General features: G+C 37.3%; 1 protein-coding gene across 1 annotated transcript in view; it reads left to right on the forward strand.

Annotated features, from left to right (window-relative positions):
* The first annotated feature begins 3,213 nt into the window (after nucleotides 1-3,213).
* CREB1 (cAMP responsive element binding protein 1) overlaps nucleotides 3,214-21,387 on the forward strand; it is a 41,191-nt gene continuing 23,017 nt past the window's right edge. Inside the window, exons 1-2 of the mRNA XM_029285889.1 lie at nucleotides 3,214-3,235; nucleotides 19,059-19,180. Coding sequence (XP_029141722.1) covers nucleotides 19,067-19,180 — 114 coding nt within the window. The 5' untranslated portion in view covers nucleotides 3,214-3,235; nucleotides 19,059-19,066. The remainder of the gene's footprint in view (nucleotides 3,236-19,058; nucleotides 19,181-21,387) is intronic.

Here is a 21,387-nt window from a genome sequence, read left to right on the forward strand (position 1 = left end):
AAGCTAGGGAGGGTATAAAAACAGCTACTGGCCATGTGCTCTTTCTCTTTCTTCTCTGCTCTTTCCTGAAGAGCCATCTTTCTGCTTCTGCAATAAACTATAACCATCTTCCCAAAGCAGTCACCATGTTGCTTATTTAATAATAATAATGATAATATTCCCGGCTTGGATGAACCAGGATGAAGATTTACTTCTAACAGTTAAAAAGACCTGTATTCAGACACCAATGTCTAGGCCATCTAACCATTAAAGGGCAGCAGCATTTATGTTTATGGGATGTTAAACTAGTTCCTCTCCTTATGGTGCATCCTGAATAGCATTAATAGCGTGAACTAAATGAACTAGCAACTGTTGGCAGTCAGATTACTCTGTAGACTTTCCTGGCTCTCAAAATACATGGCAACGAAATCAACACTTCACTATGGTAGAGATTGATGAGAGCAGTTTTGAAAGAAGCTATGGTTTGCCCCTTCCCTAAGAAGACATCCTTAAATCCCAGACTATAATTTTCCCTTTTTAAAGATTATTGAGGTCATGGTTGGTGTACATCTTAGAGAAAACAGATTGTCAGCCTGATGAAAATTTATCTCTGTCTTTCCTTATACCCCCCAAAAAAAATCTTCACTTTTTTCTCACTCTCTTTTTTCTCAGGGCTAAGTTGCTTTTAATTAAAATACTTGCATTGTTTCCTCAAGGTTATGTCCATACCCCTATCACCTCTCCTATCAGACTTACTTCTCCACCTTGCTGGGCAAATCCCTGAGGTCAAGAAGTAAATCTTGCCATGTAGGATTGGCCAGAATTGGAAAATCTCCTGTGCACATCACCCTATACTGAAAATAAGGGAATCCTCTGTATCATTGTCTATTGATAATTGTGGAAGATCGTGGAAATTAAGCTCATGCAGAAATTTCTGATGAAAGTGATGTACAATTCATGGAGCATGGGACATCTGTTGCACCTTCTCACAACTTCTCAGATTCGCTCCTTTTTCAGTGAATCAAATATTCCAAACATTTCCTTCTGCATCCTAAAGCAAGAATACATTCCATTTCACATTCTCCTTCCCTGGACCAGAACAGAGCAAATGGGAAAGTGGAGGAAAGAGGGGCAGTGATAGAATGCAAGTGGCAGGGAGGTTCCTCACAAACAAGTAGCAGCGTGACAGAATACCAAATAAATCTTCATTGAAGCAGGCAACTGCAACTGGAAGACCACTGGGTTAACCTGCTGAGTAACTGGGAAGTCCAGTTTTTTTTAAGAGGGGCAGGCTGAAAACAAAAAATTACTAGAAAGTCATGTTAAAATCTTCCACCACATTCTTGGCACTTCTTCCTCTGAAGCATCTACAGACCATTCAATCTGCTCAAGATAAATGACATTTTAGTGGTTGTCCATTTTCAAAAGGTTAAGTGGATGGAGGATTGCACCTGCTGCTTCTGTACCTGCTTTGTGGAATATCCTTCCCCAAAGACTCACTCTTCATGTTTATGGAGATTCTCAGTCATCCAGGTCATACTGGTAGTTGTCCCAAAAGTGTTTTTTAAGAGGCAACTGGATTTTATTTTCCTTGAAGACATTTTGCTTCGTATCCAAAAAGCTTCTTCAGTTCTGACTGAATGTTGAGAAATGGAAGGATTTATATTCCTTGTGGTTATCTGGTTGCTAGCATTCTGAGAATTGTTGAGGCCACTTGGAAGTTTATCTGTGCCCTCAAGGTCACCTGAATAGTGCAAGTGGGTGTGGAGCCTTTTAGGAAATACAGAAAGGACTGTTGTAAACAGGAGATAGATAGGTGTCGTATCACTCCCCCTGTTGTTCAATTTGCAGTCCTCTCTGTCCAGACTGCTGTCTTCAAGAGTGGCTTTTGTCTTTCAAATGCAGATGGACTGCTGAATCTTATCCTTATGGGTTTGTTCTCCTACATTTCAATACTGTTGCAGGAATATTTTAGATATTCCTGTAACGTATGGAATGATTTTTTATTATTTGTATGAAATGAAATTTTATTATTATGGAATGATAACGTGTTTGGTACGTATGGAAAAACAAGTTATTCTTTTTCAGGAATCACTGTGGGATCACAAAAAAATGCCTTCTGAAACTCACTCATGGTGGAAATCGGTGCAAGCCCAGTTTACCACTGAGATACTTTTTTTGAACTGGTCAGTAGGGTTTTGTCTTAATTTCGGCCAGATTCAAGAATGAGGGAAATGGATTAGCACTTTTTCCAGCACATTTTGCTAAATATGTAATCATTTTTAAAATAAAAAATTTAAAGGTGCATTTTATAAAAATAAAACGGAACAGTTGCTTCCAGACACCTGATTCTTTGCTACCATAGACAAACACGTTTCTCCCCCTACCAAAAATCTTTTCTATTTCCTCACGTGCGACCATCTTTCTTTTAAAAAAAATCGTTCAAGCATTCTGTTGCTGTTTGCATTTCCAAGTCCTGGCGCGCTTTTGCAAAAGTGTCCAATTTCCATCCAGGCAGAATCGCAATCTCCCTCCGCCTGCCTGGCTTTCTACCCTAAATTCTCCCCGGCTTTGCTCTTCCTGCCGCTCCCTTACAGTATTCGCCGTACTCGTTTCCTTTCGGAAATTTGAGCCCCTGGCATTAACACACAACCTCCGTTTCCCTTACCACGGAAGTGGCGGAGGGTTACTGGGCAAAGCGAGGGCCATTCCTCTCTGCCAAGAAAGCAAGCAGCCCGAGAGGCGTGCTCTTCCTCGTAGCCCTGCCCTTTTCTTGGATCATGAACGTGGATCTGCGCTTCCTCGGTCAGGCTGAGCAACTAAAATGTCTTCCGATCGTTTCCGCTTTAACAGCAGGAGTTACTCCCCACCCCACCCTCCGCGCCACTCCGCGGGCAGTCTGCCGGTCGTTCTTTTCCGCCGCGGCCGCTCAGCCCCTTCGGGCATTTCCGTGGGGGCCGTTCGGTTCTTTCCGTGCACAGAGAGGAGGGAGGGGGCGTGCGCAGGGCGGGGGCGGAGGAGAGCCGAGGCATGCTCTGCGGCGCTTGCTCCCTGGCTGGCTCCTCTCTCTCCCTCTCAGTCGGCCGCTGCTGCCTGCCTGTCGCCGGGGCTGGGAGAGCCTGAGAGAGCGTGTGTGTGTTATGTGAGTGACGCGGCGGAGGTGTAGTTTGACGCGGTGTGTTACGTGGGGGAGAGAATAAAACTGCGGCGAGAGCCTAGGCGCGAACGAAAGCAGTGACGGAGCAGCCTGTAGCCGGTAAGAGGAGAAAAGCAAAGAGAAGGAAGGAAGGCGACTAACAGCCCGAGAAGAAAAACAGGGAGGGGCGGCAGCCACAGGGCCGCCGCCACCACCAGTACCAGCAGCGGCGCGGCCGTTGAGGCGGGGTTGCCTCGCGGGCGGGTATTGGGGCGGGGGGGAGACGGTAGTCGGGGAGAGCGAGAGAGAAGGAAGGAGAGCCGAGCTTCGGCCTGGCGACCCCAGCAGCGCCGGGTCGTCTCCCCCTCCGCCTCGGGGTGGCCTTAATTTAAAATGGAGGCGCCTCTTTCCCCTCAGCCGCTCCTCTCCCGCCGAGCCCAGCCGCCGCCGGCCCGCGCGAGGAACAAAGAATAATGGCGGATGGAGACGGCGAGCGGGCAGCGGAGGGAACGGCGCCGCCGCCGCCACGCTTTCTCCACGGGGAGGGGACGATTCGGCGGCCGTCCAGGATTCCGGGGAGGGGGCAGTAGCGGGAATCCTGCTCTCCCGCCACCGCCGCCCTCTTGACCTCCGCGCCTGCAGGAGAAGCGGCCCTGGGCGATCGTTCCCGGCCGTCTTCCTCATGTTGGCGTGGCGGCGCGGGAGGCCCCTTACTCTTCTCCGGCGGTGAGAAGGCTCCCGAGTCCTGGCGTGGGCCGCCGCCCTGCCTAACCTCGGCTGGTTTAACTTCGGCCGCGGGTATCCCTTTCGGCTGCAGTGGTGACTCGGGAGCAGGGGTTTGCCCTGGCAGTCAACCCCGTTTTTCCTCCAGCTTCTCTTACCCTCCAACTTCCTCCCCCAACGCTACTTGGCCACCTAGCCCTAGGTAAGAAAGTTTGGCGGCCCAGCCCCAAAACCCGCTTGCATTTTCCCGCCCCTCTCCTGCAGGGAGTTCCTTGGCAGTGTGGACGGGGTTCGGGCAGCCTGGTCAAGTTAGAGCTGCAGTCTCTGCCGTTCTTCCTCTGTTTCTAGAGTTCCACATAGCCCAATGTTTTTAATTCAAAATTTTAATGTTTATGACTGCCCAAAATGTGCATCGAGATTAAAAACCCTTCAGAGTCCCTTTGTAATAAAGTTCTTTGGATCAAACTTACATTCTAGAACAAATTGTTTTCCCTCTCGGCTCTCTCTATATATATTGTGAAAGGCTGAGCCTATCTGAAACAAACTTGTAAGCTTTTCCTCCAGTTTCACTTTTTGTACTTCATCTGTTTAGCATAGTAATCTATGACCACAGTAAAGATAAGAGTTATATTAAATGAAGTAATTATTGCGAGTAATATAATTTGTGTAATGATACAATATATTGTGCTAAACATACTATAAAAGAAACCCTAGAACTAAGGCTACTAGAACTGCTGCAAAACCTCAAATGATATTGACATATGACAATAGGCAATATTTGGGCTTCTGTCTTGTAGTTATCTGTACTTTTGAGTCCAAATCTGCCAGCTCAATTAAAATATTCTAAGGCCTAAGAACATGTAATTTATATACTATCTTGTTAGATTTCAGAAAAATATAATTAGTACTCAAAAAGTTGAGACAGCATGTAAAGGAGTTTTACACTTAAAATGCAGAGATTTTTTCCACTTTCAGATTAGTCTATAACATATGTTTGAATTCATTATTTAACTATCACACCCACATAGATTGGATATTAAAACTACAAATTTGAATTCTTCAAAACATTATTCAGCTTGTGCAGACTGGATGCTGTTGACCCCTTCCAAACTTCTGAAAAAGTGCTTTTGGGGATTAGAGGTTTTCTCAAAACCAGAGGCTTGCACTAGTTAATCAGATTAGTGTAAACTGGGTGTCCCTATTGATGCTATCTGATTTAGTTAGATTTCACAGATTGTATTCTTAGTAATCTATCTGTAATTGGCAGCTACACGCTTTAGCAGAAAATAAAAATTGGGCCTAAAAGTGCTAAAACATAAGACACACAGGTGCTCACATTCCTTTTTTTTTTACTTCCCTAATAATTATGTCTTTCTGTTCAACTGTTCAACACTTCATGTTATTGAAAAAAAATCAGGATTATCGTATCAAGATGTAAAGTAGTTTATTATATCCCATCTTTATTTTTTGTCAACTTGAGAGGTGTACATGCTGTTGCTTCCTATTTACACAAAACAACCTTGTGATGTGAGTTGGGCTGAGAGAGAAATGACCCAAAGTCATCTCTTTAGATTCTAGGCATATATTCTTTTCCATGTAGCATAGTGCAAATATACTATCTATTGCAGATAGTATGCAGGTAGCACTGATCTACACAGAGATGTGGGGTTTGTAGTTTTGCAACATTTAAGAGGGTCATAAGTTTCTCACTCAGATATAAATGGGAGAAACTTCATAACTGTAGAAGCTGAAATCCTTGCAGTGCTAAAAGGAAAATGTTTGGAAGCTTTAAGTCATTCAAAAAGTTCTGGATTTTTTCATATATTGAGGGTTATATTGCATTGCTGTATCTTTTACAATTTAGATCACTCATCCTGATTCTTTTGATTAGTAAGATAGTATTTCATAATGCAAGCACAATAATCTGGGATGCATTTATTGACTGCTTTCCACCTATTGTACTTTAAATAAAACTTTTCAGTTTGCTTCTTAAAGAGAGAGAAAAAAGAGGCTTATGTAAACCTGTTAGCTGTATAATTCCATATACTAGTCAAAGGTCAAACATCTTTGTTAAAATACACTTTTTTGCATAATCTGTTCCATATGAATATCATCAGAAGGTGAATATTTTAAAGAAAAGTGTAATATTCATCTTTCCAAGAGATGTTGCTTGTAAGGAGAGCTTTCCATTGGATTGACTATGCTGCAGGGCCTAAACAGCCAAGTTTACTTCATAAAAATACCTCTGAAAATATTATTGGCATAAAGAAAAACTTGGGAAATATAATAGGGCTAATAAACCTGGTTGCAAAAATGCTACAAAAGGGCAGGAACAAGACTTTTGGTATCTTGTTTGTTTGATTTTTTTCCCCCAGCCTTTATTATTGATAAATAATTCAAAGGTGATAAGCATACCTAATACTTCCTCCTCCTATTTCCCCCACAATAACAACCCCATGAGATAGGATGGGTTAAGAGAGAGGGACTGGCCCAAAGACATCCAGCCAGTTGTTACTACCAACTACTAGTCATTCAGATTTTTGCACCCTGATTTAGTAGCCTTAAAATAGATCTGAATGAATGTTGCAGTGCTTTAGTTTTCTGTAGGCTGTAATAGGCTACTGTAGTTTTCAAATGAATACAGAATTTTTTCCATGTTCACTTTTTTAAAAAAAAATTACGATATTTCTAATTGCTACATTATATGTAAAAAAAAATTCAGAAGAATTAAATGTACTTCAGCCATGTGTTACAAGCCTAACATTGGAAAGCTTGATATTATACCTTTTAATTGCCTTATTTAAGATCTGTTATTTCAACTTGAATCCCAACCTCAACTATGAAATTCAGATTTTGTATATTTCCATCTATTTGCTGTTCATCCAATATAAAATCAAAAGTGTGACAATTTGTGTGGTCTACTTGTGGATTCTATAGAAAATTAGCTTTTAATCCAATTTCAAAATTTCTGGAATATGTTTACCTGTGTCAGCATCATATTTGAAGATAAATAGTTCTCATCAACTGGACTTCTATTAAGCCATTGTCTCAATGAACCACAATTGACTCTTCTTTTGTATCATACCAAGTCACAAATCATGGTTTATGCATCAATAGCTGGATTCATATATTACTAAACAAGCACCAAACAGACCATGTCTTGCACAATATGTGAATCAATTCATAAAGCTGTCCCAAACCAGTTACTCCTTTTTACCCTGCATGTGCTGACAAACAAATGATTTTCACACTTTGTTCCCTTTAATATTTATCTCCAAACTAACTCTACCAATTACTTCATGGGGTTTTTTTGGGGGGAAGGGGGTGTTCATGCCTTCAGGTCAATCTTGACTCCCGGCAACTGCCTGAACTGGTACCTGCAGTTTGGCAACTTTTTTTTTTTTTTTAAAGTGGTTTGTCATTGCTTGTTTTCTGGGGCTGAGAAAAAATGACTGGCCCAAAAAATGACTGGTTTTGTGCATAAAGTAGGACTAGAATGCAGGATCTCCCAATTTCTAGCTTGGTGCCTTAATCACTACTCCAAATTGGATCTTCATAGTATAGCAGACAAATACCGTAGTCCTGCACACAGTGAAAATACACAGCTATCATGATTTTGTCATAAAATGCAAAATGAAACTTTAAACTAACAGCTCTTGTGGCTCAGGCTTGAGTTGATGGGAAATTCCCACAATTTTAATGCCTATCAGTGATGGGTCTCTGCTAAAGATCTCATCTTAACTTCACTAATCATAGCAGAAAGTCTTGTCTGCCTTATGATCTTATGCCTGGGTGCATTTGCAAAAACAAAATCATAAATGCATTTTGATTTAAGCACATTGTATAACGTTAGAACCAAGCCTGTAACTCCTAAAAAATTTGCACAGAACTCCTCAAGTGTCTCCATTATAAGCACTCAGTCTAGCAAACTTAAGAATCACCAATCCAGAACATACCCAGCACTTGCAGCTTTACACAGAAGAAAATTGGTAATGCAAATATATATTTGTTTAGCATATGGCAAGTAATGCAAATAGCTTAATTTAAGAGAAACATGTCTGCCATTACTCATCTGTCAAGATTGTAAGAACCATAGGGTTCCTCTCTGATTCATTTCAGCAGGTTTACAGTTATGCTGCAGTTATGGTGTCCAAGTTACATGTCTCAACCTGCAAACTTACGCAAATCACTTGAAAGTAAGGCTGAACTTTGGAAGACTAGCCTCCATAAAAACATTGGTCTATATATGGCCCATTGAAACCATGTGTATGCAAAAACTTAAAATTGCATTTTTTTTTTGAAGAAGAAAGCAATGAAATCAATGGATGTTTATTTGGATGTAAATGCAGATAAATGGTTTATTTAGTCCAGACTCATCTTTAATTTTATTTTCGCCCAAATAAGATATGTAGTATTTTAATACAGGGGTGTCCAACCTGTGACCCACAGGCTGCATGTAATCTTGGACAGCTAGTAATGCGGCCCCACAAAATCATAAAATTTTAACATGTGATTTATACAAATTACATATTTTATATGTGTTCCAAGAAAATTTCTCTTCACTCAGTGCTGCCCAGGCAAATCAAAAGGTTGGATACCCATATTTTAATACAACAGAATTAGAAGGAACCGTGGAGATCTTTTAGTTCAGCCCCCTGCTCAAGCAGGAAACCCTATACCATTTCAGTTAAGCAGTTCAATCTCTTCTTTAAAAACCTCCAGTGTTGGAGCACCACAACTTCTGGAGGCAAATTTAACATCAGGAAAATTTTCCTTAGTTCTAGGTTGGTTCTCTCCTTGATTAGTTTCCATCCATTGCTTGTTCTGCCTTCAGGTGCTTTGTTTGCAAATATAAGGCAATTATCTTCCATTAAAATTAAAGCTAAAATATTTATTAGATTAACTTTCTGCATTCTTGAAAAAAGATTACAATATATCAGATATATAATTAAAACAACAAAACATAGTCTAAACAAAGGGCTCCACAAACATGTTAACCTCAGGCTTGTGAAAATAGCTAAGTCTTAATGACCTAGAACTGTAGGAGAGTGGGTTCCATACATAATGTTGGGGCAATTTTGTACTAGAACATAGAAGCTGTGAAATAGAAGGCTAAGGGATACACAAACAATTTTCCTTTGGAAGTAAAATTGTTTTGGTAATATATTATTAATGGGTCTGTAATAGTGTAATTAATCCTATGCTATTACATTGGTGTTGTTAAAGAATTTACCACGGGCCATTTACAATTGTAAATTGCTCTAATAAAATTACAAATATAATTTTGCTAATTTGGTAAAGATAGTATTTTTTTAAAGTCTGTTCATTTTCAGAGAAATACAATAAAGCACCCCAAAATAACATGCCCATGTTTTTGAAAAGTATTAATATTCTGTTTTCTAGATGATAAAATCTTCATTTTCACAGAAAACCCTATATTGATTCAGTGACTGATAAAATTGTGCACCATCAGGAGCCTGTAGTTTGGGACGGTATTGCATGATAAATAAAACTATTAATGCAGTGTAGGCATCATTTATTGAGCTAGTTATATCCTTATATCTAGATTATGTAAAATGAATGTCACTACATTTAGAATATCATAAGTTTATATAGAAATAAAATTATGCAAGTTTTAAAATCCTTTTTAAAAAACCATCTGTGGACTATAGACTATGAACTTGAATCACTACCTTCAACATTTGTAAATAGTTAAGACTGCATTTTAACAGATTTGTACCACATTTTTTAAATATTTGTGCCTTTTTCTTTTGAGATTAGAGTTGCATAGGTGTATGTCCAGATAATAGTATGTTCCATAATTGGCCTAAGCATGCCATTTATATTCAAGTTACATTGAATTCAAATGATTCAATCCCAATTAAGTAAATGGCAGATTCAGTGATAATTGCTGTTAAACTGAAAGTAGACAGCAAGATACTAAAGCAGAGGTCTCCAACCTTTTGGGCACCAGGGACTGGTTACGTGGAGAGAGGTTTTTCCACAGACCGGAGGGATGTGGTTTTGTGTGCTACCTGCATCCCGCAGATGGCGCTTTGTTTGTGCGGCCTGGTTTCTGGGGACCCGGGGGTTGGGGACCCCTGTACTAAAGGAAGGAGATGCATGTGAATGAGAACCTTGAACACTACACTCTGTGAGTGGGTTATTATTAATCCTGCTGAAATCTGATACCCTTAGATCAGGGGTGTCAAACTGCCAGCCTATGGGCCGGTTGTATCATATGGAGGCTGCGCCCACCCCAGCTTCGGCGATGGAAAAAAAACTCACAATACGTTGCAACACATCACATGACACTGCGAGTTTGACACCCGTGCCTTAGATGCTGCATTAATAGTGGTTAGCAAAGAGACTTAGAATTCCTGGGTAATTGAAAAGAACATGTCAGAGGAACATGATGACATACTTCTTTAGTTTGTAATGTATCATCAGATAAGGACAGACTAATTGTTTCTCTTTACTTATTCCAAATCTTAGGGATAAGGGAACTTAAAAATCTAGCTAAGGAAAAAATTTTAAATGACCTATAAACCAACACTCTTATCAGCTGATCTTAAACCAAAGAACTCCATCAACTACTTTCATTCAAGTTCAGAAAACAGTTGTAGGTCTTTTGTCTTTTTAGTCTTCAGTAAAAATTCCTATTAAACATTTATCGCATTTGCATTAAATAATAATGTGTTTTCACTGTAGCCTCATGGAATTTGTTTACTGTATTGATAATAATACATATTATCTCATATTCAATTTGTGGTTAACACTTTTTCCAAAATATTTTTCACCAGTAGCATTACCAACATCCTACCAGATATACAATGGGTATTCTCCATCCTATATCTTGCATTTTATTTTTGTTTGCTAAGTGAAGAAATGTTCATTTATGTTTATCCTGTTAAATTTCATTCTGTTTTCAGCTTTTTCCCCCAACCTATCAAGATAATTCTAAGGATACTTTTTTTCTTGGTCATTGGCTACACCATCTAATTATGTGTTAATGCAAATTTGATGAGCATTCCATCAGCCTCTTCATTAAAGTCATTAATAAAAACATTTAACAGCAGAGACTGATCTTTCATTTCTATCTCTAATTTCAAGAACCATTGATGAGCATTCTTTGGGTATGTTTTTAAGCCAGCTATATATCCACCTAATCATGCCACTCCAAACTTAACAAGCTTGCTAAAAGCCGGTACTGTTATGGGCTGCTTTTTCAAGTGCTGTGGTGATGTCAAGATATATTATGCCCATTGCACACCTGCAGTCTATTAAGGAAACTGGTTCTATGATTGAAGGCACCAGAATAGAAACCAGGAGATGTGACTGCTAGCCTTCCTCAGGAACAAAATTAACTGGGTGACTTTAGGCCAGTCACTCTCACTCAGCCCTAGGAAGAAGGCAGTGGCAAATCACTTCTGAAGATCTTGCCAAGAAAACTGCAGAGACTGGTAGTTACCAGGAGTCAACAATGACTTGAAAGCATGTGTGAATACATGCACACACACATAAAGGAAAATTAATCAAAAGATAAATTTCATCTGGCACAATTTGTTCTCAACTGCTGAATTCTGTTATTACTGCAGTTCTTTCAAGGTATATATTCTGGAATTTCCCCATATATTGGGGTTAAGCTAACTGTTGTCTACTTTGCTAGAAATACAGTACTTCTCTCCCCCATACACATACAAACACACTTTTTCAAAGATGGGAAGTCAGCTCTCTTGATCATTTGGCACTTTGCCAGTTGTAGAATTTCTCAAAGATTATAAGAGTTCAGCTATCAGACATCAGTACATTTGTTTCATCTTGAAGATTTAAACTTACCAAAATAATTTTAAATAAGTCTTAGCTTTTTTTTAAAGAAATAAACTATTCAGGAGACTGAACATTTTTATGCCCTTGATGGGAGAGAAACATCCCAAGTTTTCATCCTGCTCTCCCCAATTTCTTGGTAAAACAGATATAGTTTAACACTGACTTTCTCTATCAGTGTGATGTGGGCTTGCTTAAGTGAGCAAGTATTTCAATGATTCTTTTGCACATACCCAAAAAGTCAGTTTTGTTTAACATATATAAAAATACAGTCTGTGCTCAGAATAATCAAATCCAACTCTCTTCATAGCATAGAAGTGTGCTGAGAAAAAGCTGGCTGAATACTGTAAACAAAAATCTTACGCAGATTCATACTTTGTTTCTATAATCCAATACTGTACTGGTTATTATAAAAGCCAATTAATTGATCATTTTAATCTGCATAGATTAAATGGTGAATTCTGAAAATAAACCATATCCTATGTTACTGAATTCTGGTCTATCTCCAAGGCTGGAATATTCCCTGTCTATTATATAAATAAAATTTGAACAGGCTATACGTTCAAACGTGTTTAAAAATTGGTTAATATCTTATTAAAACTTTAAATCCCTCCTGTCTATTATACAAATAAAATTTGAACAGGCTATATGTTCAAACCTGTTTTAAAAATTGGTTTAATATCTTATTAAAACTTTAAATCCCTTCTGTAGGGATTTTGTCACCATGAGTTTTGTTTTTTATAAGGTGTTGCACATTCTGTTGATTTGCACGTCTGATGAACATAAACTGAACAAGTAATATAGTGTATTATTACACAATAATTGGTGTTAGAGCCAGTACATATGGATAGGCCAGCTCTGTTTCATGTACCTATAGGTAACATTAATACAGGTAATTTTTTAATTTACAACCACAATTGAGCCCAAAATGTCTGTTGCTAAGTGAGACATTTGTTAAGTGAGTTTTGCCCATTTTTACGACCTTTTTTGCCACTGTTGTTAAGTGAATCAGTGTACTTGTTAAGTTAGTAACATGGTTATTAAGTGAATCTGGCTTCCCCATTGAGTTTGCTTGTCAGAAGGAGGCAAAAGGTGATCACAGGACACTGCAGCTGTCATATGGGAGTCAGTTGCCAAGCATCTGAACTTTGATCACATGATCAAGGGGATGCCACAACAATTGTAATTGAAAAATGGTCATAAGTCACTTAAGTGCCATTGTAACTTTGAACGGTCACTAAATGAACTGTTGTAAGTCGAGGACTATCTGTAATGTTAACTAAGCCAAGAATGTCATTAGATGATCTTGGCTGTGTTTTCATTAAGCTCTGACAGACAATTTACTGCATCAAAAGTCAAGATGGCTTTCATTGTTACAGTATTTGAGGTTTTAGGCATAGAGTATTGTTTAATCTTCAGTCCACAGCATTATTCACTGATCATTGGAAAAACAGATGTATTTATGTTTATTTCCTACATTTATATTTTGTCTTTCCACCAGAACTCAGGGTAGCCTATATGTGTATTATTCTCTCCAAGTTTTCTTCATAAGAAGCCTTTGATTAGATTGGCTTTAAAGAGAGTGCTTGACTAAAGTAAACTTAAACATGGCTGAAGGTAGACTTGAATCTGAATCTCAGTCTAGCATCTATATTATACTGGTACGGAATATGTTGTTGTGAGATTATTTTGTCTATGTGTAACTAAGACAAAGTTTCTAAATAAAATTGCACTTCTTTCTGAATTTAATTTTGCTATGTTTCTTAATTGGAGAAGGCTCTCAGTGATGGCAAGGAACATTAATGATTGAATTTTAAACTCTCATCAGTTTTCTTCCTGAGTTGTAATGGAAAATTTGTCTTTCTTTCCTGTTCAGCCAAAGATGGGACTTGCAGCTTTACAATCTCCTATTTAACAAAGTTGGCTAATTGCTTTGATTTGAACACACTAAATAGGGTCATTCTGGAAGACTGCTTTGTGGAACCCATGCTGATCTGAGTCTTGCACATCAAGTGTAGATTCTTGGTTGGTTCCCTGATTATAGTTGCTAGTGTAAATTTTGTGGAGGTTGACCAAAGAGTGATCACTTGAAGAATTGATCTGTCTCTCTCAAATTAGTCTGATCTGTAGACAAATGCTTTCTCCTGGTAGAAACTAAGGCAAAAACTACACTGTATCATGGCAGTTAAATGGTAATTCATCTTATCTATTATGACTAAAATTATGTCATAAATTGTAAAGAGAGAAAAAATTATGCAGAGTTGTACTTTGTTTCTATAATCCAGTAACTATACTGCTTATTATAAAAGCCAACTAATTGATCATTTTAATCTTGCATAGATTAAATGGTGTATTCTGAAAATAAACCATATCCTATGCTGCTGAATTCTGGCTATCTCCAAAGCTGGAACATTCCGTATCTATTATATAAATAAAATTTGAACAGGCTAAGTTCAGCTCCAAAATGTGTTTTAAAAATTGGTTAATGTCTTATTAAAACTTTAAATCCCTTCTGTGGGGATTTTGTCGTCATGAGCCAAACACAATTTTTACTTGTCAAAGTGCAAAACAATCTCAGTGCAATTCTTTAGTACATTTACAATTGATATAAAGAAGTGTTAGGATAACAACTTTAAAATTCCCAGAGAACAGTAATCTCCAAGAATAGTTTTTAATAAGATGATCAGGAGCTGTCTCTAAAGAGGATGGGAATCTGAAACATGAAGTATTATTTATTTATTTTATTTGTTTGTAAAATTTATTAGTCGCTCATCTTATCACAAGGTAACTCTGGGTGGCTTATGGGATGGTTAATTATTAATCTTATTTATTTAATTATTGTGGATATATACTAAATTGGGGCCTAGACATAATCTATGATCAGTGAATGTATTGCAGCATTGATTATATTACTACAGTGATAATAAAGTTAGTGACCCGAACCGGAATTTTAGCTTCATTTCAATGTTGTCTATGCAAATTATAGTTTTCCTTGGCATCCAAAAGGGAATTTTTTGTTTGCATTTGATCTTTGAAACGTAACCATTTCAAAGCATTGTGATTTGATGTGCAAGTGCAACATCAAGTGCAACAATTCTGTCAAGGTGGCTTGGGGCACAACATCAGAGAAGGACTTGGCCATCATCGACAGCAAGCTGAAAAAGAGGCACATTGTGCGACATCTGCTAACAATTCTGGGGTGCATCAGAACACCCCTCCTTTCATATGGAATATTATAAATGATTCTGGGCACCACATTTCCAAACAGATACTGTTAGATAATATAGGTTCAGAAGAAAATTTAATGCAGAAAATTGAGAATAAGCCCTATTGTGGGGACAGATTGAAGGAACTTGGGATGTTTCATCTAGAGAAAAGAAGACTAAGGGGAGACATGGTATTTGTGTTCAGTAATATAAAAGGGACTTGTAGAGAAGATAGCAAGAAACCATTTTCCATTGCCATAGAAACTAAAACCAGTAATATTGCTTATAAGTTGCAGCTATAAAGTTTTAAATTTAAATACAAGGAAAAATTTACTGTTAATAAGATCTGAACAGCTGTGAAAAAGTCTACCTATCGTAGTTGTAGATTCTTCATTTTTGGAGGGGGGTTTTTTAAAGTGCCATCTCTCACAGATAGTTTAGTTTTCTCCACAAATTGCAAAAGGTTGAACTAGTTGATATTTGGGTCTATTCCAACTTTACAGTTCTTTCATTTTGAGATTCTGTGCACCTGCATTCTTGCCCTTTTTCAACATTCTTAACAGCGTTGGTTGTTGGTTATTTTTTCCTTCAGTACTAGTATTTATAGCATTGGTTTTTGTTTCATCATTTTATCATATAACTATGATACAATAAATTCTTATACAAATTTCCAAATATTTTCTCCAACATTCCCTCACATCAGCTTCATCCCTGATCATTTTATCACCTTAAAATTTCAATAATTCCAAGGGCGTCTTGTTATCCCTCTTGTCTCATTTCTGTAACAATTTGTCTCTTAATCTTAACTGTTGCTTTGATTACATTATTTTTAACTATGCAGCAATCAATCTTGTTACGTTCATTTTTCTTCTCTGCAGCCTCTTTCATTTTATGCTTCCTTCAAGTTTTTCTCATTTTTTCCATTTAATTTGAGATATGCCCTTACTATAAGCAAGCACTCATGAAGCAGATCACATCTTCATTTATTGTAGGCTCCCCAAATGGCCCTGTCACTTCTTTGCTTTCTTGTCTTTATCCATTCATGTCCCAGAATCATTATTTCCTTTGGGTTACAATTGTTCAGAACTTTCCCCCAAACCCACCTCAACTTCTCCCATCATGACCTTTCACTGAAGTATAATATGCAGCTACCACCAATCGATTAATTCTATTTTCACATATGCTATAACATTCTAAATAACAATTCCTACTTCCTGACCTATATTATAGCTCTGTCATTCATTATTACACTATAGGTAGTACTCAAGTTACAACCACAACTGAGCCCAAAATTTATGTTGCTAAGTGAAACATTTGTTAAGTGAGTTTTTTTACGACTTTCTTGCTACAATTAAGTGAATCATTGCGTTTGTTAAGTTAGTAACATGGTTGTTAAGTGAATCTGGATTCCTCATTGATTTTGCTTGTCAGAAGGTCTCAAAAGCTGATCACATGACTCCAGGACACTGCAACCATCATAAATATGAACCAGTTGCTAAACATCTGAATTTTGATCATGAGGATGCTGCAATGGTTGTAAGTGTGAAAAACAGTAATAAATCATCTTTTTCAGTGCCGTTGTAACTTTGAACAGTTACCAAATGAACTGTTATAAGTCAAGGACTACCTTTATAAGTTTACTTCCCTGCATGTACTAATCAACTACACATCACAAGATCAAATTGGGTTTGTTAATATCTGTTACAATCTTCCTCCTTCTCTTAGTTCCCCAAACATACAAGTATTTTTCATTTCTTTTCTTAATTCATGTGCTGTCATTTACTCCTTACATTTTAAGTAAGGAGTGTTTTATACACAGTTGGCACTAGGTAAACCCATAGATATTTAATGTTTCCTTCACTCTTCATGATTGACTCAATGAAGGTTTTCCATAATGTTTTTTGTAGGATGAAGTGGATTGCCAGCTTTAGTTGAAGTTGTGCCACATGTAGTTTTTCCTGTTTAACTATAACAGGAGTGGCCAATATGGGCATGTATTGGCCAAAATGTCACTTATGCAACCAGAGCCCAGAATGCTCAAAGTGTCATGCAAGGTAGAATCTCTAAATTTTAACAATAGCAAGTTTTAACATAAGCTAGGTTATTGTTTGGAGGAGGATTACTGTTAAAAATCCACAATAAGAGAAAGGATAATTTTAATATTTTTAATTACTAGACCCTTCAAATCTTAGCATGACTCTTGGTTGAGATTTTGTTGCAACTTTTTTGTTATTATTCCATAATTTATTTTTATGCTACTTCTATCTTTAATTTGATTGCTTGTTATGCTAGTCCTTCTCTTCGATAAAACATATAACACAGAAAATAACTCATATAAGCAAGATTAGAAAAATCATCAGAGACAACTTCTGGAAATAAGTGATTCTTCCTTCTTCTCACCCTGCATCATGTCTGACTTACTCAGTAGGTCCTCTGATCTTCCAAGGACTCTGATTGGGAGGTTGCCAAGGGAGGAGCAGGACAGGAAGCCAAGTTCTATCAGCTACTTTGCATAAGGTTTTCTGTAGGAAATACATGCAGTTGATTTTACTTGAATTTACTCCTAAATAAATGCAAAGTTGTGTATTATTTTTGTAGTGTTAGATCCAATTGTGTGCAGAACTGCAGTAACTAATTTATGATCAAAAGCAGTCCTCGCTTAACCACAACTGAGACTGGAGTCTAGGTTGCTAAGCAAAGCAGTCATTAAGTGAGACATGTGACTATTCACATGACTGCTTTGTTCAATTACTGCAATCCCCACACTCCTCTCTGTGGTCTTTAAGTGATTGCATGGTTCATTAAGCAGACTGTAGTCCAGGATGTCTCTGGCAGAGGGAGACTCTGGGAGGCTCTGCTCAGGAGCTGAAAATCTTCCCTGCTGAAATCCTGAGGGAGAGACACTCATGCATAGCCTGTGCCGAGCTTCCCCCCCCCCTTTATGTTACTGTGCTGCCTCACTGCTTGAGCTGGAACACTTTAGATTCTCTCCCTCTCGTTTCTAGGGATTGGTTGAAAGAACTGCCTATCGAAGGATATCAGCTCTTCTCTATCACAGTAGGGAATTCCTTCCATGGGGTGCAGAAACTGAGCATAAATCATCAGAAAGGATATCAGCTCCCCTCCAAAATGTGAAAGGGAATGTTTTCAGCAGGGTGCAGGAATGGAGTTAGATCTTTAGGATCTAAGTTTGGTTTCTCCACCCCACTGAACGTCAGCCAGCCTCCATAGACCAAAGAGAGTGCTCTAGACAAGTGGTAGAGAAGATTAAAAACGACAATCTTCTTACCTTCTTAAGTGTGAACAGGTTGTTAAACCCTGATGACAACCATGTGATTTGGGGAGAAAGGTTGGTGCGACCGTTTACGATGGTCAGAAGTACTTTACAGGCTGTAAAGCATCCTTTCTTAGGCCATCATCGTAAGCTTGAACGTCATTAAACGATCAGTCATAAAGTCAAGACTACTTCTATGTAAATGAAGAAAATCTATATAAATAAAAATGTAAATGTTCGTTTGTTCAAAATCTTAAATCTCCGAAAGTTCTTCAGCAATTGCTTTGAAATTTTGACACAACGTTGCATTCGAATACGCGCGTGTTTTTATATACCTACTATTATATAGATGTCACACCTGTGACAGGTAAAAACATACTTTTTTGAAAAACAGCGCCATCTGTTGGACGTAAAAGCAACATACGCTACGATTTTACGATTCCATTTCAATGTTTCCGATTTACGATCCATTTACAATTTCCAAATTGCCATTTTAATTTAAGAGATTGCAATTCCCAATTCGATTGGCGTTTGCAATCACCATCAACAAAGCTCAGGGCCAATCTTTAGAATTGTGCGGTTTAGATCTAGACACGGATTGCTTCTCACATGGACAATTATATGTTGCGTGTTCTATAGTTGGCAAACCAGACAATCTCTATATCTGCACAGACAATGGAACAACAAAAAATATTGTATACCCACAAGCATTGGGAAATTAAACATATTACAAACGTGCGCTTTCTCTTTTCTTTCTTTTCCATTTAACCAGACTGAGCCACAGCAACGCGTGGCCGGGTATAGCTAGTTTCTAATATAACAAAATAATAACTAATAAATATCTGTTTATTATTTTTATAATAAATATTCTTTATTTGTTACATGTGAATGATGATGATCATGATTATTATAGATAACTAAATGACCATGGAATCTGGTGCAGAGAACCAACAGAGTGGAGATGCAACTGTTACAGAGGCAGAAAATCAACAGATGACTGTACAGGCACAACCACAAATTGCAACATTGGCCCAGGTATAAATTTGTACAGACTGATTTATTTCCCATCTGTGGAATCTGCAACTTTATGGGTTGATGAACAAATTGGAAATTTTGTGACATTTTTATGGCATTTTCAAAGGAGGCTAGTGGTGGGACACTCATTTACAAAATTCCTGCCATAGTGAAATAATACATTTTAAAGCACTAAAGTTATTTTACACACATTTTATATACTTTTTAGAATCAGTAGAAAATAGCATCAGCTATTTAAGATATTTTTAAAAATATTTTAAACAGTAAATTTAATAAGTCAATTTTAGAACCTTAAAACTCTTAAAATTATGTAAAAGTCTCTATTTTGTTCCTTTGGAAAAAGACGTAAGGATATTTTAAACTCAAAATGTCCAAAATGGCCGCATAAATCTGAGAATGTTTTAACTTGTAATGTTTTATGCATCTGTGTAAAGCATGAATGTACCAAAATACAATCTGCCAATGTAGTCCTTACTTCTACATAGTTTTATTCTTTTCCAACTATGTAGGCATATTTCAAATTAAAGCTATTCACCATTTTATGGGGTCTATTTGATACTAAGAGGTAGTTTTGGAAATAAAGCTGAGCATGGAGACTGGCAATTTGCTTTACAGAATACTTGCATTCTTTTTTTTTTTAAAGTCAGATACAATAAGAAATATGCTAGTTGCCCTGTAGTGTTTAATGACACATTGTAGATTCAAGAAGTAGCCTTGGTAATAATCATTAAGTTAATTTTGTGGCTCCCATTCAAAGCAAAAAGCAAAAAAAAACACCACTTATTTTTTTAAACATTTAGAATTGTAATATTGTATTTTAATTGAAACAATTAAAGGCTTTTAAAATCCTATTAATTGCAGTAAGTCAAACACAGCCTTTCAATATATTGTGAGTAGACAAAAAATAATTGTTTTCTTAATAGTTGTATCAACGAGAACAATATTCACCTATATAAATTTGCCTATACAGGTAGTCCTCAATTTAAACAACAGTGACCGTTCGAAGTTACAGTGGCACTGAAAAAAGGAACTTATGACCATTTTTTAGACTTATGACTGTTGTAGCATCCCCAGGGTCACATGATTTATATTCAGATGCTTGACAACTGATTCACATTTATGACGGATGCAGTGTCCTGGAGTCATGTGATCACCTTTTGTGACCTTCTGATAAGCAAAGTCAATAGGGAAACTAGATTCACTTAACAATCATGTTATTAATTTAACAACTGCAGTGATTTACTTAACAAATGTGGCAAGAAAAATTGTAAAAGAGCAAAAATTTACTTAAAAAATTTCTCACTTAATAACATAAATGTTGGGCTCAATTGTGGTCGTAGATTGAGGACTACCTGTATAATTGGTGCAAGGGATAACTGATTGGATTAGCAAGGGATAGAAGGAAAATTTAGAGTGGGAAAATGCAGAGAGTATTATACAGCTGCTAGACTTACTATACTTCTGTTAGAAAAATATTCTGATTCCAATAACTAATATTCATTTTCATAGCACTTTATATGATCAACTGATCATAACTTCTCACTGAGTATGGCTAGCAAATGCTTCAAATGTAAGAATAGTAAATTGTTCAAAAGTACATTGCACAACCTAATGTGAACACTTATATGAAAAATATAGTAGATTTTTAGGGATTTGAAAATAAAATATTCACTGGTTTGCAATTAGCTTTAAAAGTTAGTACTAAGTCTGTACAAAGCAAAAGGATATTCACATCCTTGGAAGTTTCTGTCTGACGAAAAACTGAAATGATGACTTCTGATTCATCATGAACAATGTGCACATTCACAATTCCTGCAGGATCCCTGTAGCATGTCACAAATAGGTAGTAATTTTTTGCATATTGGAAGTTTCATAATTTTATAGATCTAGCTACATAAAGTTAATGATATTAATTGCATCAAAGGAAAGCCTACATAACTGATTGTAGGTACATATTTCTAGATTTCTTACAAAAGCTAATCATTGCTAATTTTATCCAAGTGGTTCAAATATTGCATCCAAATATATCTGCTTAACAAAGTCTGGTTATATAACTGGAATAGAATGTTAACTTAGGAACTTTGGTAGAAGCAAGGGTTGGTGCAAGATAGGCAGCTGGTGAGATCTGGGAATCTGTGGCAAGCCACACAAGAGTCATTTAGGAGTTGCAAATAGTCTGCCAACTGGGAGTTTCCTATTCTTACATT

This window comes from Protobothrops mucrosquamatus, unplaced genomic scaffold (assembly GCF_001527695.2).
Source record: "Protobothrops mucrosquamatus isolate PMUCROS unplaced genomic scaffold, P.Mucros_1.0 scaffold2430, whole genome shotgun sequence".
Lineage (NCBI taxonomy): Eukaryota > Metazoa > Chordata > Lepidosauria > Squamata > Viperidae > Protobothrops > Protobothrops mucrosquamatus.